We start from the raw sequence: 26,996 nt of genomic DNA, 5'->3' as shown, positions 1-26,996 counted from the left end.
TGGTGAGAGCCTGGCCCAGGTTTCCCAGAGAGGTGGTAGATGCCCCATCCCTGGAACCATTCCAGGTCAGGTTGTTTGGGACTCTGAGCAACCTGCTTTAGTTGCAGGTGTCCTTGCTGACTGTAAGCATCCTACCACGTCTCAAAGTGATTGCAGTAATTTTAATTTCCCCCCCCCTTTCAAATCAGCTAGCTCCAGCATGTTGTTTGTTGTCTTCCTTAACCACACTGAAATCTGCAGTAGTTTTCTGTTTCCCACACTGCCTGGTCTTAGGAGCAGTCAGTGCTTCTGACTTCCAAGAGATCATTTTACTCAGGTGAATCAATTATTGTGCTGTATTATCACACAGCATCTTGTGAGTTAGGTGGCTCATTTAGCAACACTTCAGCAGACTCCCTTCATGGATTCTTTATCACCTCTTTTAGGGGATTTAGGGCTTGTTTTCTTGGTGAGAGATGGGAGGCAAGAGTGTCTTTTTCATATCCTGTAATGATTTTTTTGTGACTTAATGCAGACCTGCCACAGAAGCAGATTTTGAAGGAGATTTCCTGCCTTTCAGGCTTCAAGTTGCTTCTAAATTTTGTGTTGCAAGGCTGTGGTAGATTTCATTTTGTCATTTCATTTTTTCCTTCTGTAGAGGATATTGTAATATGCTGAGGCTTTATTCTGAGCCATCTCTCTTCTTAGATGTTTTCACAAAACTAGAAATAGTTCAATTTGGTTTTCCTGCTAATGAGCACATGCCAGCTGCTACCAGCAAGAGAACACCTGTGCTGCTAGTTAAGGTACCTGGAAAAACTTGGGCATGATTCTTCTCCTTTACTTCAGTGGAATCATCTATTCTTCTGCTGAAATCAGAGCAATGGACTGGGTTAATTAAGTAAGAGTTGCAAATGAAGAGTGGCTTTTTATGATTTGTAGCAGGTGGATTCCAGAAGCACTCTTAACTGGTCTCCTTATGCAAAAGTTGGCCACTGACAAAATGCTAAGTAGATACATAAATAAATGGAGTTAGTGGTTTTTATTTGTTTGGATCTTTTTTTGTCCACTGATTTTTAATATGTTAATTACTGGTCTTTGTTTCAAATAAATGACACTCTGCCTGTAAATCTTAGAGACATGAAGATAAGTATCAGTATTCATGCTGTAAACTCTTCTCAGGAAAGAGCTGTATTTGTGAGTTAGGTGTATGTCATTATCTTGAAGTTAGAGCAGTTGTGCTTATCTTTCTTTAGGAAGTATGTTTATCAGGAAACATCACTAAGCTTTTCCTCTGCTATCTCCTTATGCAGATATCAGAGGAGTATAAAGATATTTTATTATCTGATGAGCTGTTCAGTTACAAGATAAGAAACAGAGCTTTGCTCAGTGGAGGAAATGTGGAGTTTTTCCATCTGCATTCAAAAGCCCATTTCCTCCAGCCTTCACTGGAGGTAAAGGCATTTTCTAAAACCCTGGAGGATTTAATCCAAGTAGTTTATGGGTGTTTTCTCCTAGCTTTATTCACACATACAGAAATAAAATACCTAAATTGTGAAGAACTGCGTATTATGCATACAGCCAGCAATGAACTCTTAGATCCATACTTCCTAGGTCAGGGAAGAGGAGAGATGTGATAGCTGCATATAGAGTCTTTCATATCTATGTTGAAATGAAGAGTCCTAATAAGAATGTAGTATGTGGGCAGGATTAATGGTTCTGCTGCAAGATCAATATTTGAGCTGTATGCCATTTGAAGTATTGTTCATGAGCTCTTTTTGGGTGTAGGCTGAGTAGGAACTTGGAGGAGTTCCAGATGTTGTTCATGGTGTTGTTATTAATGTCCAAACTGGTTTTTCCTCTCTGTTCTACTGTAATGACAGAGAAATGGGAGCGACTCCTTCCTGTTACCAAATGATGAGCAGTGTTAGCATGAATTTTGTTCGAAGACCTTTTTTTCCTCTGGAGTTTTTCATATTTCATTTCCCCTTTTATGGGTATGTTGGCATTCATGTCATGCTACAGTGCTTGCTTCTTCCAGCTGTTGGGTTTTTGGAGAATGGCTGTGGGGAGTTTTATTTACTGTTAGAAAGCCTCACTGAATAGCTCTAATTTTGTAATATTGCAGGGCAGCATTAGCTACCAATGTTTGGATACCCATAGAGCATAAATCAATACTTAGAACAAACAGAGGAGTATTTATGTTCTGAAGCATTTGCTTATTTGCTGTTGGAGTCCTGCTGATGGAGTTAAAAATAAGTCTGTAATACGCATGTCCAAGATGTAACTGTAGTATTAAACACAATCCTACAAAAGTAGGCTTTTAGACACTGTGAGAAATGTTTGTTAGAACCTATGTCTGTATCCTCTGTATTTTTCTATCTTGAATGCATGGAGTTAGTGTGGAGTTTGTTTGCTTTATTAACTGTTCATTTCTGGTGTGTTTGGTGAAGTAGATCTTGTATTTTCATGCGTGGGGTATTATTTGTTGTTGGTTGATTTAAAAGGAGTAGAGGGAAAGGTATGGGGATGCACTGTTCAAATTGCAAGGCAAGAGAAGACTGAGACCATATCATTAAGCATCTACAGTGTATTTTTTGTGTGTTACTTGCATTAATGCCACCCCCACTGATACAATCACATGTTAGTGTTTTTAACACACTGGTTTGACCTATTCTGCCTTACAATGCTTTTCTTATTATGTTGCTGCTGGATTTTCTGCAGCATACAATGTAGTAGTAAAGTTTTTAGTGTGGTGATATGGAATATTTTATGATTTCTTACTTGTTACTGTTGTATAAAGCTGTGTAGCTCCTTGTAAGCTGCAGCAGTCACCGAAGGCTTCGATTAAACCGTAACAGGCCAATATAGGAAAGCTTTTAAGAGAAACATTTGTTGAGCACATTATTTATAGAGCCATACAAACCAGTTTATGTTGTCCTGGTGCTGCTGGTATTTTAAAAATGTGATTATTTGGACTAACCCACGTTTATTTTACCAACACACCTGCTGGCTGAGAAAGCCAAGGAGAATTTACTAGATTCATATTCAGGAAAAAAAATGTGCATGGTATCTTTCTGAATATCTCAGAAATACACTGAATTGTTCAGCAGGTTTTTCTCCTGGTGATAGGATGCAGCTAAAGCTAGTGAAGCACAGATTCTTCCTGATCCAACTGTTACAGTGTGTTAGGAAACTGCAAAAATACACCAGGGCAATGTGTTAGTGTTGTCATTCCCACTAAAAGGGGAATGTTGTGGCTGGAACAAAGCGAAGTAGGTGTGGTGTGAGAAATGTGAGGGAAATAGGATGCTTTATAACAGCATGGTATCTAGGAAAGTCTAACACCTGCTTTTCAGACTTTCCTGCCTGTATCACTTTTTTAAAGGTTTTGGCAGGGATTTGTTGTCTTTGGGAGCTGCTATGATATGGCAGATTATTCAGAGGTTCTGAACACTTTGAAAACATCCTGAAATGAGGTGAAATCACATGGGCCTTTGAAAAGGATTAGAATCCATATTTTGTAATATTTAGAGTCTGTTCTTTTCTGACTTGATTTTGCCAATGGAAGGAAAGAAAAGGTGTGTTAGTTGTCTTGCCACAAAAAGGACACCTCTGCAGGAGTGATCTCTTCCTTATCACTGTTGGTATGTGCCATGCCTGGATTTTAAAAACTATGCTGCTTGGAAGCATGTGGCTGGGATGATGTCCATGGTAGGGGTGTGCCTCCTGCCACCAGGAAGATACATGTGGGGTTTATTTCTTCTAAATCTCAGTGCCCAGGTTCTTTCTGTCACTCTGGCAATAAATGTGTGCTGGGAACAGGCAGGACACAGCACTGCTGTAGGAAGCATGCAGGAGCATCAGTACAAGAAAAGGTCCTTCTGCAGGGCTGCCTGCAACAGCCCTTATCCAGCTGTCAGTGTCACATCTGAGGTATAATGGTTGGGGAGGACAGGAATCTGATGGAGCAGAGCTTATGACAAAACCCATGTAGCCTCTGCTGGTAGGAGAGCCTGGGTTTAGGATCAGACCTTCCTTTTGCCATGTTTGCAGCCAATCCTACCTGTGGACTCGGTGCGTTGTGAAGTGCCCTGATTCTAAGCCCAGACCTGCCAGTCACGCACTTGGCTGAATCTGCTGCAGTTGTCAGAGGGTCATGCGTAAGGGATAACACTGTTAGCAGCTAAAACCTGGGAATTAGTCAAAAATAGAGTGTTTGGAGTAATTTTTTGTTAGGCTTTAAAAAGGCTTGTTCGATCATGCAGTGCATGTTGACTTGTCAAAGAAATCTTTATTAAATCCACCCATTCCTCGCAGCCTTTTTTTGTTTGGGGTGGTGTTGGTTTGTTTGTTTTTACATATATATATATATATATATATATAATTTTTTTTTCTCCACTCCTGTTTGCCTTTGTCACACTTTCTTTCCTGGATTATAATTCATTAGCTTCTCCAAAGAGATTAACAGTTCCCTGAAACAGGATCATGTGTATTCTGGTGTTTTGTGTGAAAGCAGAGCTGGAGAGCTGAGAAGCCACAGGATCCCTATAGAAATTTGAAGACAATTTTGATACACTAGTCCACTCAAAAATCTGCTGATACTGTAATGTTTTTTCCCTTGCCAGGACCCTCCTTGCCTGGTGTCATTTCTTGAGCTCTCCTGGGATGAGATTAGTCTAAAACAACAAAGTAGCCAGATGTCTGGTTCTGAGAGAGTCCCAGAGGCCAGGGTATGGTAGGCAACAGTAATCGCTTGGGGCTGAAGATCAAAGATACCTGAGAATTACTTATGGGCACATACTATGTGTCATTCCCATTATTAACAGTCTGAGAAAATTTGTATCCCTAATTAACCCTTTTGTTGGTTAAATTTTCTTGCCAGTACAGTCCTGTCTTTAGTAACTGTTTGTTGGTTTTGGTAGTTAAGTAAGTACATGTTACTTAAGAAAAAAAAGAAAAACAAAATGTAATCTTCTCATTGTAACAAATGTCTGTAACCCTTCCAGATCCTTTTTATTGTGGCCATTTGTAAATATCAGCAGTTAGCATGATTTCTTTGTGTTTCCTGTGCCATCCTTAGGACTGGTGTTACTCCTATCCAGAACTGTGTCAATAAGAATAGTTAACTTGTCAGGGTAGCGAGCTTAGTTCATTGCTGCCTAATCTAAAATGAATTAAAATTTAATCCCAGAGGCAGAATATCTGCACATCTCTGTTTCCACTCCCCCCTTCCCCCTGCCCTTGATGTTTCTAATGAAATGCTAATTAATATTTGCAGTGATCAACACTTATTTCTATTGTATACTCTGAAATAGCAAAGGATGTAAGGACTGTTCTTGAATTCTTGTAGGGCTCTTAGAATAAGTGGCTGTTAGAGAGAAAAACCTGACTGCAGCCTTCTGTGCTTTTATTATTACTATTATTTTATCCTCCAGAAGAAAATACTAAGGTAGTTGAGTGGGATGTCTCCTTTACTAAAGGATAACATTATATGCCATTGTAGAGCTGAAGGTGCAGAACAATTTTTTTCCTAGGTTTTGAATAATAAACTGTAGTTGTCAGAGGTACCTGTTGGTTGTTATGATTGCTACAGCTTCACTTTCTTTAACAGGATGTAGCATTAATGTAAATATTGTACATGGGAAGATGTGAGTAGGGAGATGAGAGATAGGAAACTACTGGAGAGAATCCAGTGGAGACCCACGAAGATGAGGAGGAAATTGGAACTACTCTCTTATGAGGAAAGGCTGAGAGACCTGGGGCTGCTTAGCCTGGAGAAGAGGGAATCTTATTAATGCATATGAATATCTAAAGGATGGAGGTCCTGAGGACAGGGCTTGGCTCTTTTCAGTGATGGCCAGTGATAGGACAAGGGACAATGGGCACAAACTAGAACACAGAAGATTTCACTTGAACTGAAGGAAAAGCTTTGAGGATGCTGGATCAGGCCGCCCAGAGAGGCTGTGGAGTCTCTTTCTCTGGAGGAGTTCCAGACCCGCATGAATAGTGCAATCCTGTGCCATCTGATCTAGGTGAACCTGCCTTGGCAGAGGTTTGTACTAGATAATCTTCAGAGGTCCCTTCCAACCCTCATGATATACTCAACAAAGGCTAAGCTAGTGTATAGCAGTAGAAGCACTGGCATCTCCCTCTTTGTTTTCAGGCTGGTAAATCTTTTACATAAATTCTGATCACTGGCACCATCTCTCCAGTTCAATTAAGAAAGTGACTGGATCTGGGGAGATGCAGAAGCAGGGAAATGCACTGCAGAAACACTTCTCCCTGGCAGATGCCAGCTACTTTTTATGTTGAAGGACAAAGTTACGAGATGCTAGTGGTTACTAAATTAGTAAATTGGTGAAATTATTGACATCATCTGCAATTAGATTGTCCCCCAGTTTCTTGTCCATGTAGTATGTTTCTTTCCTGTACCACAAAATGCTTTAGGGACCTATAAAAACAATTATTTGTTTGGACTTATAGAGAAAAAAAAAAGCTTTAGAGTGGTTTAGGTGCTTGAGCAGACTCAGGCAAAGGTGTAAGTAACTTATGCAAGTGTTTTGGGCTTGCATGGCAAAGTTTTGGTAGCAGGTGGGGCTACAGGGGTGGTGCCTGTGACAAGCTGCTGGAAGCTTGCCCTGTGTCCAGCAGAGCCTATATCTGGCTGTGACACCAACCTATTGAGATTATACTCAAATTCTTGGTAGAGCATTCTTCTTGTTGAATTTCTGGGTTTCCAGCCTGCCTGGTACAACTGTCCATCACTTCAGTTTGTGGAGTGTTTGACTTACAGTTTGGGGGAGGAAGGAAATTGGTTAGAACAAGCCTCTAGCAAACTACGTATGTTCATGGGCTTTTTCTTCTAATCTCTTTTGATTTAAAATGTCTGCTTCTTTTGCTTCTTTATGGATAACCAAAGTGATTTCTGGTTAGAAGTGCTGAAGAGGAAAGCTGTAGTTAATGTTCCAAGTACTAATCCATTTTACATCACCAATGTGATGGTGGCTGGGTTGTGGGACAAAGGAGACGGTTGGAAAGATCATCAGATAGTTGACAGAGCTCTTCCTCTCTAAACCACAGGTCCTTAAAGTCAAAGTGAAGTCCTAGTAGGTGTATGAGCTTGTGGCAGTGTAAGAAAACCCTTGACTATAGTAAAATATTTTGCAAACCCCTGGGTTATCCTCATGTTTCACTGGTAACCCTGTGACCTAGAATAAATGCAACACAAAGGGCTGTTTTAACAGCATGCCCCTTCCCAGTTCAGAGGGGCATGCTGCTAACAAGTTCTCATAGCAGCGGTGGTAGAGAGAATGTCTGTGTTGTAAAAATTAATTACTTGTAAGCAAATTTTTAATTTTTTTTTTTAAAAGTCAGGATTTTCATAATGTGTAGTTTTTGTTACCATCATGTGTTGAAGGAATAATAACAGGTAGAACTTCTGTTTCTTTCCATACTTAAGAGGCATAACCAGCATTATCGTACATGGCTGTTTTCTGACAGACTGTTGTGACATGGATTACTGCACATTACAATTCTTTGTACTGACAATATAACAACCGAGCATTTAAAGTAAAATATTAAATTGCTTCTGAATATTTCCTTCTTGGAGAGAGCCAGATAAATGAAAATTAACGAGGGTAGAGAAGTTCTGCTTCACAAATGATCAAGTAAACCTGGCTTTGCACAGTCTGAAAAACATTCTTTTAATAAGACTATTACATTCCTGTTGTGCCTTCCATTGTTAAAGGGAATTGGAGCATTTGTACTGTTTAATGAAATTAAAAGCTGTATTAGATTCACAGGCTTTTTTTGCTAGTAGTCCTTGAGATTGTCTTCTATAATACGAGAAAAATAGTATCTTTTCCTGGCATGTGTTTGTTATTCTTCTTTCATGTTAAGGACCTGAGCTTGTACTCTGTACAACCAGCATCTATACTGTAAATAAAAGGGTTTGTAAGAGAATCACATTGAAATATGCTGTGTAATAAAGGCAAACTTTTTTTAATTTAAAGCACTTAATAATGAGGACATGCAAATCAATATTCTGAGTTGCAGTTTGCCACTGAACACATTTGAAATGGGGGCATATTTCTTAGATCTTAAATGTTCATTGGGAAGAGTAGTACAATCCTAAGCCTGCTTTTAATGGAATGGTTTCGTGGGCCTTTCATCTGAGATCAGCATTAGATGGTGAACCTTGGAAATTTCTTTTACATGTGTTTCTGCAGCTGAAACCTTGTCAAGGGCTCTATTCCTTCATCGGTAGCTGTGTGCTGTGGTGGCAGGCCTTGTCCTGAGGGTTGGGAAATAGCTTTACTGCTGAAAATCATAGAATGGTTAGGGTTGAAAGGGACCTTGAAGATCATCTAGTTCCAACCTCCCTGCCATCGCCAGGAGATGACATCTACTATACCAGCTTGCTCGAGACCCTGCCCAACCTGGCCTTGAACACTTCCAGGGAGGGGGCATCCACAACTTCCGTGGGCAACCTTTTCCAATGTCTTGCCATCCTCACTGTAAAGAATTTCTTCCTAACATCCAGTCTAACTCTGTCCTCCTCAAGCCTAAAGCCATTCCCCCTTGCCCTGTCAGCACAAGCCATTGTTAACGGTCCCTCAGAAAGAATAAGCAGGCCAAGCCTGAACTGGTTCGCTTGGCTATCATGGCACAGAAATAGCCAAGGTGGATATCATAGATCACAGGATGCATCGGGTTGGAAGGGACCCTTGCATCTGCCGCCTTGGTTTTTTTTCCTGCTTTCTGTGAGAGAAAAATTCAGAGGCTGAAAGTTGTGTCTGGAGCGCAGTGCTTCGTACTTGGGAGTTTGTTTCAAGGTGTGGTTCCTGCTGGCAGCAAGCAGCAGTAAGGCTCTGTTGAAAACCCTGGGCTTGCCCAGACATTGAAAAGCAAGGAGCGAGTCTGCTGGAAACAGAACAGCGAGGTACATTCAGACCCTGCAGAAGGATGTGCTGCAGGAACGTTAAGCAGAGCTGGGAAAATGGCTGTGTCTCTTTTGTGGGAAGGGAATTGGGCAGGGGGCTTGGCAGGAGCTGGTGGGGAGCGGAGGGGGAGACTGCCACAGGTTGATGGGCAGGTGATGCAGCAGCCTCCGCCAGGGCAGCACAGGAGGCCTACCTAATATTCTGTCTGCCCTCGGGGCCTGGGGGAGCACAGTTGGATTATTATGTTAATGCCTGAGCCTGCTGCCCTCTTCCTATCCCAGCTGGGCTCCCTGTTGTTAGGAACTGCTTTGCTCTGACAGTGGAGTAATATACTTCATGATTGAAAGGGCAAAGGGGCTGGCAAGAAAAAAAGAGCAAGGCCTGCACAGACATGTAAATGAGGGGGGAAGGCTGTAGGAGGGTTTGCACCGAGCTGTGGAGAGAAAGTTTATTAGGGAATGAGTAATATAAATCTGCTAATTGAATTGTTATTTACAAGTCCCATTTCCTGATTTGTTTCTTTGTGCATTACTCCCCTCCCTTCCCCTTAATGCTGATGTACAGTGAATTTGAAGTGCTTACCAAAGCAGGCACTTAGGTTGATTTATTTTTAAACCCAGGTGCTATAATACACTGGTACCAGTGTACAATGCTGACAATGGTGTATTTTTCAGGACTTTGATTACTCTTTCATGCACTGCCACTATATTGCTACACTACAGCTTAGAGCGGTGATATGATTCTTTTATATATTGTAGGTAAGTATATCGCTCGGAATTTTGTTGATACTTCCACAGGAGCAGAAGATAGATACAGATTACAGAAATATATTCTTTATGGTGCTAGAGCAAATTGAACTTTGATTCAGTGAGATGGTGGCTACATTGTGATGTTTTTCTGAGGTCTTTTCTGCAATGGAACTGACTAACGAGACACTGGATTTTGGAATGAATGTACGTGAGAGAGAAAAATCTGATCTATGAACAGATATTTTCTTTTTTTTTTTTTTTTCCCTTATGATGATATGAGCTGGTATGCAGAGCCTTCCTCTACCTTTTATCAGGTTTCTGTCAGTGGCAAAACTTGAAATACCAGCCAGGTGTTGATTCTAACATCCTTATTTCTCTATTTTTAGCCCCAATTTGCTGCTCACAGACCACTCAAAGTAATAGCTGTTAACCTAAATTAAATTCTTAACATGAGAGATGTTTTTATGAAATGCAGCTAGTGTGACCAATATAAAGTAGTTTGATGGGTGAGGTGCTGTTGTTGTACGTTTAGCTGGTATTCAGTGTTTGTGTAAGATCAGATTTCTGATTGATTCTAATGTGTAAGGTGACTTTTCCTACTCTTCATGCATTTGCATATCCTAATTCTGTTGCTTAGTTTTTTGTTCACATGTATTGTTATTCTGCATCGCTCTTAAGAAGGTCTGTCTGTCTTGGCGTTGGGACTTCCAGCTGTGCAGCTCTCACTTTTAACCTGGAAGTCATGAATGTCAGTCTCATCCTCCTAGGTGTTGTAGAGCATCTTATGTTACTGAAGTACTTTAAGGTGGAAAAGAATTCTGGCTCTAGACTGCTTCTGCAAATTTGGTTTGGTCTGACTACGTAGGTACAGGATGTTCTAGGCTTAAATGGCATGACAGAGTACAATTTTGCTTCTTTTCTTCTTGCCTCATTGGGTACCCACCACAGAACAGGTAGCAGCAATATCTGTGCTCTGCTGGAGCCTTTGTTCTTAACACAAAATTATTGATTTCTTTATCAAGTTCTCTGTGGAGTTTGTGGGCAAATCAGAATGCGTTGGCCTTGTCTCTGCAGTTTATCAGTAAGATAAAATGATGGTTTTAACCAAAAAATGCTGGAAAATAGACACATGGTGATAAAATAAGTGTTTTCCAGTTGAAGGAGTTTCTTCCCACGGTTACACTTCTGTTTTCTCATTCATATTGTATATGCACCTAGTTCTTTAGTAACTGCTTCAGAAATACAGCAGTTGGGCTACAAACCATGTCAGGTTGGGAACTTTTCCATTGTTTGTTTTATTGTTCTTGTGTATTTAGTTTAAGCTTTGTAGAAATGTTTCCATTTTCTTTCGGGAAAATCTGTATGTAAATATTTGGTTTTGGGTCAGGCTAACCCCGGTCAGTTTTGCAAACAAATAATTTTGATGTTGTCCATGTTTTTCAGTGTAACTTAGGTTCTCCATGCTTTCATTTCTCTTGATAAACTGATCTCCCTGGCTGTATCTTCTCAGTACATCATAAGAATTTAATAACAGTGCTGCATTGTGGACCAACCGAAAAGCTGTGCAGTGATAGACAGAGGCCATCCTCCACTAGTCGTGAGAGCAATTCAGCTGAAAGCAGCAAAGCACCAACATGAAATGATTAAAAAAGAATTTCAGTCATTCTATGGGAAATGATGATTCTAGCAGTGGGAGGACCTTGGGTTTAAAGCAAATTTTTGAATACTGGAATATCCCTTATATTGGAAATTCCACGTTTCAGCCAATTCTGGATGTAAATGGAAAACTGTAGAAGCTGAGTAAATGCTACCACAGAGAGTACGTTCAACAGAGACAGCAAGTTTGTGACCTTTTGCAGCAAAACAAGCTTGTGCATTTCTTAGGCTCATACCCTGTGCAGCTCCTGGTAAGCCTCTACTTTCTACAGAATATGAGCAGAATTCTGTCCATAAAACTCCTAGTTTTCAATATTTCCTCTCCACCTTTTCTTCAGAAAACCAGTGATTATCAAGTATTTTATCCCATTAGACAATAAAAGTAAATTACTTCAAGGAAATAGTAAGAATATCTTTAATTTAGTTGAGCTGCTATGTATTTTATATATGCGTTCATGTAATACATATACGAATGAAAATTTCAATGAATGCTTTCAGGATTTTTGTAGCTCACCTTCTATCCACTAGTTCCCTCCCAGGTCCTTTCCCCCATCATTGCTCTCCAGCAGGTCAGTCCCCAACCTATACTGATCTGTGGGGTTGTTCTTTCTTGGGTGCAAGACTCTACACTTGCCCTTGTTGAATTTCGTTAAATTTCACCCTGCTCAACTCTCCAGCCCGATTGGATGGCATAGCAGTTAAATTGTCTGGTTCTGCTACTAACTGCCCAGAAAGCAAGGTGACAGTGGGATGTTTATAGAAAAATACTGCAGCAGGCACAGCCTTACAGTGAATGCAAAGGGCACCTTTTAAAAAGTGGCCTTGTGCTTTCATTTCACTTCAGCAGGGAAGTAATACTCTTTGGAGTTGTGGGCTGCACTGCTTAACTAGACCTCTAATCATGTTATGGATGATGCGTCTCCAGGAGAATCAGGGGACAAGACCTTTAAGTGTTTTTATCACAGCTTAAGATCTCAGAAAATGTGAACTTAAATAAAAGTATATTTGGGAGGCTGTTATTGTTCTGTATCCTTCTGAGGATACCTTCTACAGCATTTTTTGTTTTTTTTTCAGAGAGAAAGTCACTTACAGTTATGAAGTGCTTGACCATAAGAGAGGATCAAGTTGGCAGAGTTACTTGTATACTGCTGTTCAGCTGAGCCTCCTTTATTAAATCATTGTTCAGCTGTCCATTTGTTCTTCTGCAAGAGTTAGGGCCTTCACTGCTAAGGTAATAAGCCCTGAATCAGTAACAGATGTATGTGTGAAAAGGTTGTTGGTAATTTTCGTATCAACTTGTCAGTGACTGGTTAGATTCTTTCCTTTTTTACCCTGTAATTGTGCAGTATGGTCTGTTTCACAGGTCAGATATATGGTTGTTGTGGCCTTTGCTTAACAGCCCATAGGCAGAAGGGGAAGTTACCTTCTGTTCCCCTGTGTCTAGGGAAATGGGCTTTCCATTTGGGGTAAAATACGTACCAAAAGCATGGCTATATGCCTTCCTGCAACCCCTGACGCTGCTGATGTGGCAGACATGTGAAGGAGGAGTGGATCGGGTGCTACGGCATGGAGTTTGTGAATAGTTTTGCTTGTATGCACTCAGTATGAGAAAGTGTGTGTTCTTCTGAGTCTGTCAGCTTTAAACCACTGCTTGCTCTCATACTTACGCTGGCACTGGGCAGTAATCTTAATATTTGCATTTACAAATTTTTAAGCAGAGGAGAGAAGAGGAGAAACTGCCTCTGTTTATTCATGTTGGTATTCAGAAGTCCACTGGAGGTGTTCAGGTTACTGCTCCATGCAGTGTGTGACATAGGATCCAGCACTGGAAGGCACTGTGTCTTACGAGTGTGATTTTGTGTTTTGTACTGCAGCTGGTGGGAGGACATGGAGGTTAAGCTATACAGCTTCAGGGTACTGCTGGGCTTTGGGGTATGGCCAGGCAAGGATTGTCTTGCATAAGGATGAGGTGAGAGGAAGCAGACCGTCATTGTTAGAAGGAGAAAATCTCTCTTCACCTTGGTCTATTGAAGGGATAGATGTGAGGCTGCAAGAGATGTGTGTTGGCCTACATTTGTGTTTCTGGAAAGGGCCTTAGGCAGGCTTTTTCCCTGGTAAGGTTTGTGAGCATCCCACCAGTTTTGTGTGCTCCACAGCCACGTAAGCAACTGGTATGGGAGGCTCCGTGGTATTTAGGATAAAGCAAAGAAACTATGAAGTGGCTGTGGGTTAGTCAAGCACTGTGCACTGTGTCTCATGAAGCAGCTGATCTCCTCTGTACCAGAGGAGACCAAGTGTTGGTTCTTGCAACGTGGAAATGAACATTCCAGCTCTGGGAAGAGGTTCTTCCTTCCTGGCTTCCTTCAGGTCATTTATCTGATACTGATGACAAAAGCTTTTGTTTTCATTCTGCCTGGCTCCGCAAGTAATCTCAAGTAAAATGATCCAGCCATACAGGACAGTGTTGCTTTTCCAACCTCTGCTCAACATGGATTTCCTATTCCTATATTAGTTATTGGTAGGAATTTGCAGACTGACACAAATGTTTCTGAGATCTGGATGCTTAATGTTTGCCATTCTGGTTATGCTATGTGGAAAAAAACTTTTAATGTATATTTTCTTCTGGTTTGTAGTTTTTAGTCTTTATCTCCTACTGTGTCTGAACAAGAAATACCATGCTGACCCTGCAAAACTGCCTTGAATCGTGCTGGTTGCTCACTTTAAAGGAAAGTTACTGTTTCTGACAAAAGGAAAGGAAGCAGAATAGTTTTTATCTCTCAATATTGCTGAAACTATTGGTGAAACAGAGAAATCCTTCAATGGAGAGCACCATGTGCACTGAATGTCCAAAAAGCCTGCCTTTTGACATCCTTCTGATGGATGGGTTTTGTATTTGTAAATATTATTACCAACAGGCAGTGATGGTTATGAGGAACTACAAAAATAGAGTGAAAGACTGATTTTAACATGAAGAACTTGGCTGGTGAGAGGTAGGAGGCAGTAATTCTTTGCCAGCATAATCCCCCAGCTTGTTTCCATGCACTGCCTGTGGCAGAATGCTGAGCCTGGCTGAAACAGCACAAACTTCTACTCAGGTGATGGCAACCTCTGCCAGCCCAGAACAAATCTGTAGTGTGCACAGGTTCGGATTCATGGCTCAACGAGATGTTTTAGGGAACATCATTCTCTGGATGACGTTCCCTGCTGGAATGCAAACAAACAGCGTATTAGTTATTCTGTTTTCATTTTCTAGTGCCTTTTCAGCAGCGTTTCCATGAAATGGATGGTTATTGAACATGGTTGAAATACAGAAATATTTTCATGTTGTCAGCATAGCTTTAGAGGCAGGTTGGGGATTAGGTGATACTTTTTTCTCAGTCAACAAATGCTGTTGGGCCACAGGGAACATGGCAGTGAATAAAAACAATCCCCTCCATATCTTGGTGGGTTGTTTTGTTTTGTTTTCTGTTGGTTTTGTGATTTGGTGGGTATAGGGTGTTCTTTGTAGGTGGTGTGCAATTTTTGGTGGGTTTGGGCTTGGTTTTTTAAGAGGTTAAGGTTATGTGTACAGTTCCACTCTAAAAAAAACTTAGATTAATTTAATGTTTTTTTTAAAGTGTGTGGTTTTTGTTTTGTTTTTTTTTTTTTTTTGAGGGGTAGGAGTTTTGTTGCTGTTGTCATTGCTGGTTTGTTGTGTGGGGTTTTTTGTGGGGTTTGTTTGAATGTGATTTTTTTGGTGGCTGCTATGTGTGTGTGGTTTCATTTGTGTGGGTTGATTTTGTTTTGTTTTGAATGAAATACCACTGCTGAGGTGCTCTATGACGCGTATAACACAGGGTCAAACTTGTAAGATACAGACTACAGCTTCTCTTGAATTCATTATGGAATGTATACACATAGCCAAGAGTCATATCTGGTTCCCATTTATTTCTCAGAGATGATGCTGGAGTGTTAAAAAGGCAGGTACTTTGCCTTGGAGGGGGCAACTGAGCAGCCAGAGATTCTGTTGAGCAGTTAACGCTACCTTTTATTTTTGCCATCCTGTAGTAGGATTTTTTTTTTTTTTGGTATGCATTTTAACAGTTATTTAAGAGTCCCCATATGCTGAGAAAAGAATATGAATATATGTGCTTTTTTTAAAGCTGCATCATAACTAGGTTATTCCATCAATACAGTAGAATGACTGGGAGCTGCAGTTGGAACAATATGTAAAAATACAGCTTGTAAAAGATTTCCTTTATTAACTGTCATCATTCCCAGAATATATGTTCAAATAAACGTTGTGTAATAACTAAATTTGAGATTAATAGGCCCCTTAAGAAACAGCGAAGTCATTCAGGATAGTCAGTGAAAAATAGCCTGTAAGCCTGAAACATGCACATATTGTCCTGCTTACATGCTCTCTCTGGTGTCATTCCCATTTATCAATGTCGGCAGGCTCTGTTCTCATTAAAACACTCTTGCACAAAAGCAACTTAATTTTCTTAAGAGAAGAGGACACCTGATTCAATTTAGTGCTCAAAATCAAGAACTTGAATATATATATATATATATTTTTCCCCCCCCCCTTCCCCATCTGAACTCAGATGAATAGTTATGAACAGCAGCACAGATTAAACCTTATTAGGTATATTTATATTCTGTTTGCAGTAACAGTGCTGTGGCAAATAGCTTTCTACAGGGCTGTAACATCTTATTAATGGAAACAGCAGTTAAGACGTGAGCTGCAGTACCACTCACATGAGATTTTAGTTTTAAATAGGAGATTGAAGGAGTTGTTTAAAGGGACTCTCCCAGCTCATTCAAGCTGCTTCTCATGTCCTGTTGTCTTCTTCCACCTTCTCAAGCTGCATTGATCTCTTTGGGTAGATAAAAATTCCTTTTCTGTCCTGTTTGCTCAAACCACTTCCATTACTTTCTTCAGTCTTTTTTTTTTTTCCTGCTATTTTTTTCTCTGTCAAATAGGAGAAGTGACTTTGTATCAAGAAGGTGGACACTGTATAATGTTGTATTACCACATTGTGTTCTCTTGCCTTCTGCCACGTAATCCTGCAGTAGTACTGCTGGAGTCCTTGTCTTTCTCCAGTTCTGTTCTACTCTTTTAGGTTGTTTTCTCTCCTTCATTGTGCCATGTGTATTAAATAGGATATTTAGTCTTATGCTAGATACCTGAGCTGTCTATCCCACTAGTGCGTGTCTGAAAACGATCTGGTTTTAACCATAGGTAATGGTAGGCCTACATAGAGCAGCTTTGTATGACACACAGATTGCTTCCTTCTGGGATGTTTTGAGGCTGTTTAGTTTCATTATTCTGCATCTGTGGCCTTGGGATGGAACACCTTTTCCAAGAGAGCAGTGATGACTGGAGGCCAGACAGGTCCTAGTGAGCATAGCAATGGGGTGCCTGGGGGTAAGCATAGGGTTAAGTACAGTTAGGAAGGTTACCTCCCTAAAGGCTACCAAATGACATTCAAGAATCAAATATTTTAGTGTTTTAAAAAAAAAATCAGTAATGGTAGAAAAGCCTTTTATCTTTTTTAATGTGGTCCACATATAAAACTACAAGGCACTGCTGTTTCCCTGTGACCCTGCAGTAAAGGAAATTGTAGTTCCAGCTGAGATGTGTATAAAAATGTTCAAATCTTGCCCATAATGTTCAAATATTGATTTTTTTGATCTGGTATTCCAAATGTTGCCAGTGTATCTTTTCCTCTTTAATGTAATCCTGCTGTATTATTATCAGAATATATCTAGTCTAATGACTTCCAAGATAGTTTAGCTTGATACCAAAATAAAAGGAAACGGAAGAGTGTGTATTCTGCTCTTAATGCTACCTAAACCTTGGCCTGCCTGTGTGATTTGCTGCCTGCTCACGTGTACTTGCTGCTGCATTTGGCTACCCACCCATGGGGAAGTGCTCAGCCCCTTGCTTGTGGCTTTGCCTGTTTTTTCTGTCTAGCCTTTTACTAGCCTTTTTTTTGCTCTGAGGCCTGTCTTGAAAACTCATTGCTGTTACAGTGTTTTCCATACATATACTTTAGGATAACATGAGAAATGAAGGACTGAAGATTTTCACTAGGCTCAGGTATGGGAAAAGGAGTTTCTGCCAAGTGCTGCCAGATATATTTCCTTCAGATATGGGCTGGTTACTTCTTACTCCAGGCCAATGGGTCCTCCCTAGAAATCCAGGCTGGTCAGAGAGTTCCCTCAAGCCTAGGGCCATACAGACTTGATTTGAAGGTATGCCTGCTTACTATTAAGTCAATCTGTTGTTTAGTGGAGCTGGTGTGTACTATTTTAAACTCAAGTAGAGATGTACATGCTCTTCTGTCAGGACTGGTAGTGACTTTCATCTTGTCTCCAAGTTGATGTAAACTTGTATAATTGGTCTGGTTGTGACCAATGAGTGTGGTCTGACTTTACCTTTCAGTACATGGCTATGCATTTACCTTCTGAAAGGGTCTCGTCATTGATTTCTATAGAGAACTCTCTCCTCATATTAAGTGCAGTGATGGTTTGCAAACACTTGCAAATCTGAACTTGGAGTATTATAAGAGCATCTAAATGTTTTCATGTTTTATTGTTTCATTTAAGCTGACTGCAGATGGTCTGGTATCTGTTGAAGCACAATAGAGGCAAACGCTAAAAAAAAAAGTTACACAACAATAGTGACTAATAAATGCTGCAAATAGAAAATGAAGAGCCTGCTGTATCATGTGTCAGTGTTAATGTTTGTTTGTATCATCCCTCTAAGGATCTCAAAGTGCTTTTTAAGCAATGAATTAATTTTGACAATGCCCTGTGAGGTCTGCAGGCAATATTATCCCTCTTGGTAGAAGGGAGTTAGAGGCACAAAGTGTTTAAATTCTACAGGTAGGTTTAATTACAAATTGGAGCAGCTGATTCAGTTTACTACCAGTTTGTTTAAGCTGAATAAGAATCACAGATATATAAGCCCCAGGTTGGTGAGTATGAAGAAAAAATTACTTCTGAGTTTATTTTGCAGGAGAAGTGTTTATGAAGAAAACTGCAAATAGAACAATTGACATGTGTGAGTCCTCCCTCACTGAGGCAAATAGTCTGAGTGATTCTAGCTGGATTTATGATCTTCCTGATTTGTGGTTTCATTGTTGTTCAGGATTTGTTGGTTGGTTTGGTTTTCTTCTGACTGCAATAAGTCTTTAATTTTCTGCTGTGGATGATTTCTGACGCTTAGGGAAAAGGAACTAAAAATTGCAAACTAGTGTGTACCCCTCCATCAGTTGTGAATTGTGACTTTTGCACATGACTGGTCAAGTACTTGGAGCATAAAATTTGGTAAAGATTGTTGCCTTAGTGCCTGTTCTTGATAGCAAACAGAAATGTAGCTGTCACCACACACAAAATCTGCATGGGGAGGAGGGGATCTCTAGGTTTCCTCCCAGCCTTCTGGTGCAGAATTGGAGCCCAGATGCTTCTGTCCTTCAGATCTCAACAGCTGATTTACACTGTTTCGTATAGTGAAGGCTGTCTCGCAAGGAAGAGATCTTTACATGTGCTTAAAAAGGAAAGCCTGGATCCTCCTTCAGGGATTCAGAGACAGGATGTAATAAAAAGGGACCTTTCTGCATCTTTGTGGGACTGAGGTGGTCAAATACAATCAGAAGAATGGCATATGTCCAACCACTACCAAAGGGACTTGATAAACCTCATAGTTTTTCTAAATATAATGATGCTAGGAACTTTAAGAGGAATATATTAGCAAATGATACCTGCTGGAACATCTCCTGTAGCTTGTGTGCATGGGTGTGATGTGTCTCTCTTGCCATGCAAACTATCAGCTGCACTGCTTCAAATGCAAGTAGAAAGTCCTGATTTAATTCACGCTTGTTGAAGAATGGTTTAAAGTAGTCCTCACTCTTGCTTTCAGCTGTGATCTCTGGCAAGAAGAGCTGTTTGGACTTGTGCCCCTTTTTTAATGTTCAAAAAAGGAATGTTGATGAGGAAGAGGTGTTGAAATATGTTCCTGTAGTTTACAACTGTCAACTATAATGTTTTATTTAGCTGTATCTATTCAGATGGCTCCCTCCGCAACATGGAGTGCCATATGCCATTGTCCCTGTTAGTAAGCAAGTCAGCAAAGGTTTTGCAGCCTGCCTTTGGTTTTGTATTTGGGCCACTGAGGAGCTGTGGTCCAGTGCCATCTTTTATTGATAGGGCCAGCAGAGGAGGAATCTAATGAAATTATCAAAGCTTTGAATTAATTATGAACTTGAATAAGAAAGCTAAGCTCTCTAGAGCCAAGGATCTCATTACCCATTCATTTTCATTGCATCCTCTTATGGAGCAGAAGGCAGGTGCAGCTACAGCTCCTACCCTGATTTTGGACTTTATTCAAACTTGCTAAACTCACCAGCATCCACTTGTTATTAGTCTGTGGCTGGAACTGTCCAGGGTGATTAATTTGACTCTGCTCTAAATCCTCATGTATGGTAGATTTCCTTCCTCCCTTTCCTCTTACCTTTGCTGTGTAGCTTTTCATCATCAGAGTGGCTGCCATACAAGACTTTCTGTTCTTTCTTGGTGATTGGGGAAAGCTATTCACGATTCAAATTTTAACTACCTGGAATTTAATGAGTTAATATTAGGAAATAATACTGCTACCTTATATTGCCTGGATATTTAGGTAAGCACAGACACTTCTAAAGTCATTATCTATTCTGCTTATTTTCTTATTTTAAAAGACTAAGGAATAAGAAGTAGTGATTAGAAATTTTGGCATCAGAAGTATGTGATGGTTGGGTTTTTTGTTTGGGTTTGTTTTGTTGATTGTTTCTTTGGGGGTTGGTTTGTTTTTTTTATTTGTGGTTTTTTTATTGTTCCTATTTTATTAGTTCAACTACAGAAACTTCTGCATTTGTCAATACTATATTATAATGAACAGTTAAATTGGTTTGTTTGCCTGATTGATATTCCATTAAAAATTGTTAAAAGTCTATGAAAATGCAGTCTTTTAGTTAACTCTGATTGCATTTACTGTAATTGATAGGTCAATGAGTAAAAATGTTCCTAGCAAATTAGAGCAAAAGCAATGAGACCAAGCTTCTGTGTAATATTCTTAGTTCTTGTCGATATTCCTCTAAATTCTACCAGCAAGGGTTTTCTTCTCCTCTTGCTTTTGTCCATTTCAGCACATTATTTAGGAATGCACAAACCAGAACCAATCATTCTTCATAAGTTACAGGCCACTGGCAATTTCTGAAGCAGTGGCTAACTGCCTAATGGTCTCAGTGTCTGTGTACTTGGAGAATCTAATAGCTTGTTGGGTGGGGAAATCACATTTTGTTCTTGTATGATAGCAGCTTTACCATTGGTGATATTTCTTTTTTCTCTCTTCAGGCAGCTGCTATATTTAATTCTGCTTTTGGAAGTTTTTTGGTAAGTAATGCAGTATTTATTGCAAGTGCTTTAGTAGTCTTGTTTTTAATAGTGTCATTGGTGTGTTCATACTTTTCACATTAGCATTGGTGGCACTGTGCCACTTAGCTGGCAAAAATTTGAGTTGTCTTTCAATTTATGTCACCTTGCCATTAAATACAGGTATTACAGTTTTCTCTTTGTTAAAGTCTTGAGAAAAGTAGTGAATAAATTCTGCACTCATGGTAAATTAATAATGTGTAAACACATCTTCATTTTCTCCTTAATGGGTTAACAGAATCTATTCTTATGCAAATGCTTCAGACATGGGCATCAATATATTGATTTTTCTAATAAGGCCCATCAAATACTCATTATTTTCTATCAAGAGGCCATGGATTTTGAAAAGAAAACATGACCCAGCTGATCAGAGAGTAGATGCTAATTTACTCGGTGACTTGTCATTTGTTTAGCATATTTCACTGTCAGTGAAGCCACGCAGTGTCTCTGAGGAGCGCACTAAAATAGCTAGATACGGGAAAACAATCAATCCAGCTGGAAATACAACCATTGCTGTGAAAAGCATGCACAGTATTTTTGGATGTGATGGTCTAAAACATTCAGAAAGGACATTGTAAAGAACAGTAAAGAGATACATTTGTGAAGAGCAGAGGAATAGGTTTGTTTTATTGATGTGTGGTTTAGAGAAACGTTAATAAATATTAAATGCAAATTATTTTATATGTAGGCAGGCTACTGTGACTGTTTTATTTATTTAGGCAGCTAATAAGTGATGTCTTTTTTTCCTTCTTTACTAAAATTTGTACATGCTTTAAGTATATCTTTGTGATTCCAAGCTTGTGTGCCTAGAAGAAAAGACTGTGATGTATAGAATGAATGGATGACAAAAGAATTGAAATTAGGAAATTAAAATCACAAATACAAAATAACTCCCTGTATTTGTTTTGTGAAAAGATGGAGTTTGGGGCTCTAAGTGTGTAAAGCTGTACTGCTAAGACCAGAACTTGCATGGCATTTTGAAGTTATGCATTGTGCTGCTGCTTTTTTGAGGGAGTAGGTTAAAGTTAGGAGAGTAGCTGTAAGTTTTGTGGGTATAGATGACCATTCATGTGTGGAAAATATATATTTCTAAACATTTGTTCTTTTTTGTCACCTATCATACTCTCCTCCAGTGGGAGGAAGGTTCTTTCTGCCTCAAGCTGTGGAATCCCAGTGTTAGAGCAACTCTTTAGCCTGTGTATGTGCATGGCATTTTTGCTGCTGTGCCTAGCTTTTGGTTCAGGAGGTTTCCTTGAATACCCAGAGGCCTCAGTTCAGCTGTCATTAGGAAAATGTCTTTTGACTTCAAATAAGAATTAAGGCCCCAAAGCAACTGACTACAATGGCTGCTCCTAGTAAAGCAACATAAACGTATTTTAATTTCTCGAACCTCTTTGTAGCTCTTAGAAGAAACCTCAGTTAAAGAAGCAGGGCTGGTTTGTGTGTTTGGTTGTGTGTAAGGACCTGGGTTTGGTTTTGATCTTAGTTCCATGAACTGATGATGGGAAAGTGTAATTTACATATAACTACCTCATTTCACTTTTTATTCACTTCAGGCTTTTTTTTTTTTTAAATCTCAGAGCAGCATTGCAGTAAACATCCTTGTTAATAAAATTCCTAGGAAAGACTTTTCAAAACCGCTGAAGATCATCTAGAATCAAACCAGCTGATTTTTTTTTCCTAATTACTGATATTTTTACAAATAATCATATTAAGTTACAAATACATAAACACACTTAGAGGCATATTGTGAAATCCTAGTTTGAAATCATAATCATGCAGGGAATGTGCATGTATGACAGGAAATAACTCACAAATAGTTTTACTGATAGCTTTGCTCTTACAAAGTTTCCCAGTTAGGAAGTTGAAAGGCTGAACCATATGAATGAAAATGCAGTGGGGTGGTAGTGGGCCAGGAAGTGTACTAAGTAGCCAGTGTTGTTCAGCAGTGTCACGATGCTGTAGGTCTGTCCATGTGGCCTTTGAGTGGCTCCTGCATGTCACTAGCATGTGGTTATTTAGTGAGTTTTCAGTGAACAAATGAAATGTGTGTATAGAGAAACACATTTGTTTGAAGTCAAAACTGTTCTATAAAATATGAAAATAATTAGCCTGTTTCTGAGAAGATTATGGAGGGTGCTGGTGGTGGGTTTGGAAATCCATCAGTTTACATTGGTAACTAACTTCCAGGCTTGGCTCTAGGTGAAGATCCTATTTCCTATATCTTTAATCGATGCTGAATCTAAATCATGTGTGCATTTTTCTTACTAGTGTCTGGTGATGTGCTGTCTGTGGATAGGCATAGATGTCTTACACAGCTTTGTGGCCACAACCATATATGTGGCTTGGAGGTGATTTGGAACTATCTGACTGCATTTTTGTTACATTCCTTGTCTTACAATGTGTAGCACATTGGCAGGATGCTGCAGCCCTGACAAAGCCAGAAGGACAGTATGTTGTCTGCTCTCAGACTATGCCCTGTGGGCCAGTGTATGATAGTGTGAAGCAAGCTGATTTAAAAGGGCTGAAAGATGTGCTATGCTATTAATTCTTTTTTGTTTGTTTTGGTTAAGACTAGGAAATGGTCCTTGAGAAGTTAAATTAAAATAATCTTTGGAACACATAAAATGCCTGCAGAATAAGGCTCAGCACAATATTAGATGATGAGATGAGCTTATTCAGATGAAAAGGAACATATTGAGATACACAAAATGCAGAAGTGGCAAGTATTTTGAGCAGAAATACACTTAGGTTAATCCATCTGGCAAGGAGATTTAAAGAATCTACCAACCAACTGCAAAGAAATTACTTTTAAATTCCACCAAAGCCCATATTTTTCAAAAAAATATGCAAGCAAAAACAGTGCATGGAATGATTCTGTACATATTTACACTTAGTGTAATAATGTCCCAGGTCTAATTAAAACACAGTGTTTTAAAGAACTAATTGTTACAGAAAAGTGTTTTTTATGTAGCTAGATTAGTAATAACTAGCGATAGATGAATTCAATTAACATAAATTTCAGCCAAGAGAATATTTAGAATCATACCACAGAGGATTGCTTTGAGTTGGGTAGTTACTATCATTATCTCCTCCCCTCGTTTAAACAGTTTGCTTTACAATAATTGTGGAACATAAGAAGTGATTTCAGTTTTTCCCTTTAATGGGGCTTTAATAAAATCTGATAGTATTTTACTAATGCTGGGTGGATGGTTATCAACAGGGTTGCTACTCTAAAGCCTGCAAATGCCTGCTGAGATCTGCTGAGATAGAAGGCACTGAGAGAGCTGCTTTCACTTGCAGGAGGGGATACTTTTGTACCTAAAGGCTAAAGAAATTGTCTGGGATGTTAAGTATGGGTCTGTTGAGGTTCTGAACCTTGTATTGTATGCTTTATCATAGAATTGTTTCAGGTGGAAGAGACCTAATTTCTATTCTACTTTTAAAAGTTGTGCTGCAATAGAAAAATAATGCTTGTTATTGTCCAAAGTGCAGAGCAATAGGCAGGATACTGCAAGACATGTTATGTTATGTTGATGGGCGTTCCATGGTGCTTGCCTGGGTGGCTCAGCTCCTTTGATTTTTAAGTTCACCAAGGGATAGTCTATCATTGAGGCTGTGTGTGTGCTGAAGTGGAGGCATGTGGTCAGTTGAGAGCTAAGCTCTGTTTGCTGTGACAATACAATGCCATATGCATGGAAGAAGGAGAGGGCTTGAAGTCCAGAAGAGGGTGTCCTCATAAATGCCTGGCACTGCTAGACTAGAAACAGTCTGGGCTAATCTTTCTCCTCTCAATTTCCTTTCTGCTTGAGCCAGTGGTCTTGGAAACCCATGAGCATCCATCTTGTGATGTGAGTCAGTGTTGTCTGGTTCTTTGGTGCCTTGGGTTTATGAACAACAAGCATGAAAGGAGCATCCATCAGCTTCACCTTAAACAAAAACCTATAACCATTTCCTGTGGTGACAGAAAATAAGAGCAAAAGAGCATTTGGAGGTCTCTACTCGGGTGCCTGTTGCACTCCTCAGAAAACAGAGCAGAGGGCAGCCAGCAAATGGAACCGTTGGGTGAGACTTCTGATGCTGCCTTGGATTTAGCTTCGCTTCCTCTGTTAAAGTCTGAGGTGAAATAAGGCACGTGTCTGGGCTAAGTCAGTCAGTCTGAAAGGAGGAACCTATTGCAAGAGCCCACCACTTGTTTCCTTGATCTCCTTTGTCTAGATCAGGTGTATATATGCTTTTGTGGTTTTGTCTGACCATCTTTTGAAGCCAACAGAGCTTGTTCACAGTGTTCAAAAACCCAAATAAATTTTGGAGCAGCCACTTGTCTAAACAAATCAAGGCTGATGGTTTTTTATATACATAGCCTTCCAAATGAAAGCTAAAGCTAGCAGGGAACATGAAAGTTAGCTTCTCACACATACACAAAGCCTAGCTGGTTAATGAAAATGTATGGAATTCTTATCTGCTCTGCCTTAGCAGGCATAATGATTTACACAGCCTGACAGCACTAGTGCAGCAAGTAAATGCATTAGTCATAGTGTCCATTTTTCTTGCAAATTTGTGACACAGATTTAATTATGGGAATGACCAGCAACTTCCAAATCTAATTTTGGTAGGCTGAGCCAACTTTTTTATTTTAATAACAATGGATTTTTTAGCAATGATTTCATTACTATTTAAAGAAATCTACCCATATGGAAATAACCAATTGGCTGAATTTTATTTGCTTTATTTTACCTTAATGGATGTTGAATGGCTTAGGTTTTTGGGGGGTTTCTTTTGTTATCACTTTCTTATCTTGCTTGTTTCTAGGATAAATATCCTTATCTGGCTTAATTTCTTTCTAGCACAAAGATTGTAAATATTCTTCTGAAGTCAGACAAATGTTTGTATACTCTTTTGTTCCCTTGTAATTGTGTCTTTGCAGAGTGAAAAGGGGCAGAACAGTCATCTGAGATTCCCTTTCTACTATGCTAGCTGTTTACAAGAAAATCTTGTCAGGAAGTCTGTTCACAACAGGTGCTGAATTCTAGATTCAGTCTTGTTTAATTTCAAAGTGGAGCTGCTTTATGGTGTGCCACTGCACTCTTAGAAGTGGGCTCCTCTTCCCCTGTGAAGCAATACAGTGGTGCTGCTGGTCTGTGCTCCCAGTTGGATTCAGGCAGTTCTCAAACTCTTGAGCAGGTTCTCCCTGTTAATCAGCCACGTGGGAAGCCACCTCAGCCTTGAAGGATGGCATTTTGCATGAGTGCAAGGGGATGGCAGAGCTCAACAGCAGTGAGTCTTTGGATCAGATGTTACGTACCTGGCAGGAAGCGTTTGGATTCCATGGAATTTAAATAATCTTGGGAGCCACTTAAGTTGCCTTACTGTAGCTTTCTCTTATGTTGTGGCCAGTGCTCGGTTCTCTTGTTGTTACTTTGCATCCTCATTTTGATTTCTACTAGCTTCACCTGAAATCTTACAATCATGTAAACCTGGGCTTCATCAGCTGTTTCCAGATCTGCCAAGTACCGTTTTCTTCACTCTTGTTGTGTATTCATGCTTCCAGTGTACAGCTGGCTCAGTTTCATACCTAGTTTGAGTTAGCTTGTATTCTTTTGGTACAAGCAAGGCAGAGTAACAAAGCTCACTGTGATAGAGAACTGTTAGTGTGGGCTTAAGTAAACAGCTTTGGGTACAGATAATTATTTTGAGGGATGGCCAGGCATGTGCACCCATCCCAGTATGCTCTGTCCCATGCCTCTCCAGCAGCCAGGCTGGCAGGGTGGGTGTCAGTTAGAAACAGATGTACCATCTGCTTGTCTATGAGTAATGCTGAACACTTAAAATACAGAGGGGTAGGCATAAAGTGCAAGAGTCACAAAGTTAGCAAGTAAACGAGATCTTGCTTCCAAGGCTCTGGGAGAAGTCAGGTAAGGGGATAACTGGAAATCTGGGTATTTTAACAGCAGCTGTGTTGTCTATCTGCTGGCACAGTTGCTTGAAAAGACCATTGAAGTCAGTAGGGATTTAGATGGCCAGCCAGTGCAGATTGTCTGAGAACTAGCTAACAAGTAACAGTCCTGCTGTTGGTTATCTTTGAAATGTTAGGTAGGAGGTGTAACCAAGAGGAAAGTTGTTATTAAGCTCTCAGAAAAGAGTATCCTCTAGAAGGCCAGTGATTAGTCTCTGTATTTATTTTTTATGGCTAAGAGGAAAATGCCTTGAA

The 26,996-nt window shown here is 39.8% G+C and overlaps 1 protein-coding gene across 2 annotated transcripts in view; it reads left to right on the top strand.

The window, feature by feature from the left end:
* Positions 1 to 26,996, top strand: part of SLC10A7 (solute carrier family 10 member 7) — a 135,529-nt gene that overhangs the window by 23,922 nt on the left and 84,611 nt on the right. For both annotated transcript variants that reach the window (XM_054392325.1, XM_054392324.1), the window contains exon 5: positions 20,708 to 20,746. In XM_054392325.1, the coding sequence (XP_054248300.1) occupies positions 20,708 to 20,746 (39 nt within the window). The remainder of the gene's footprint in view (positions 1 to 20,707; positions 20,747 to 26,996) is intronic.

This window comes from Indicator indicator, chromosome 25, assembly GCF_027791375.1.
Source record: "Indicator indicator isolate 239-I01 chromosome 25, UM_Iind_1.1, whole genome shotgun sequence".
NCBI lineage: Eukaryota > Metazoa > Chordata > Aves > Piciformes > Indicatoridae > Indicator > Indicator indicator.
The sequence above is the reverse complement of the archived record's forward strand: the minus strand, read 5'-3'. Positions and strand labels throughout refer to the sequence as shown.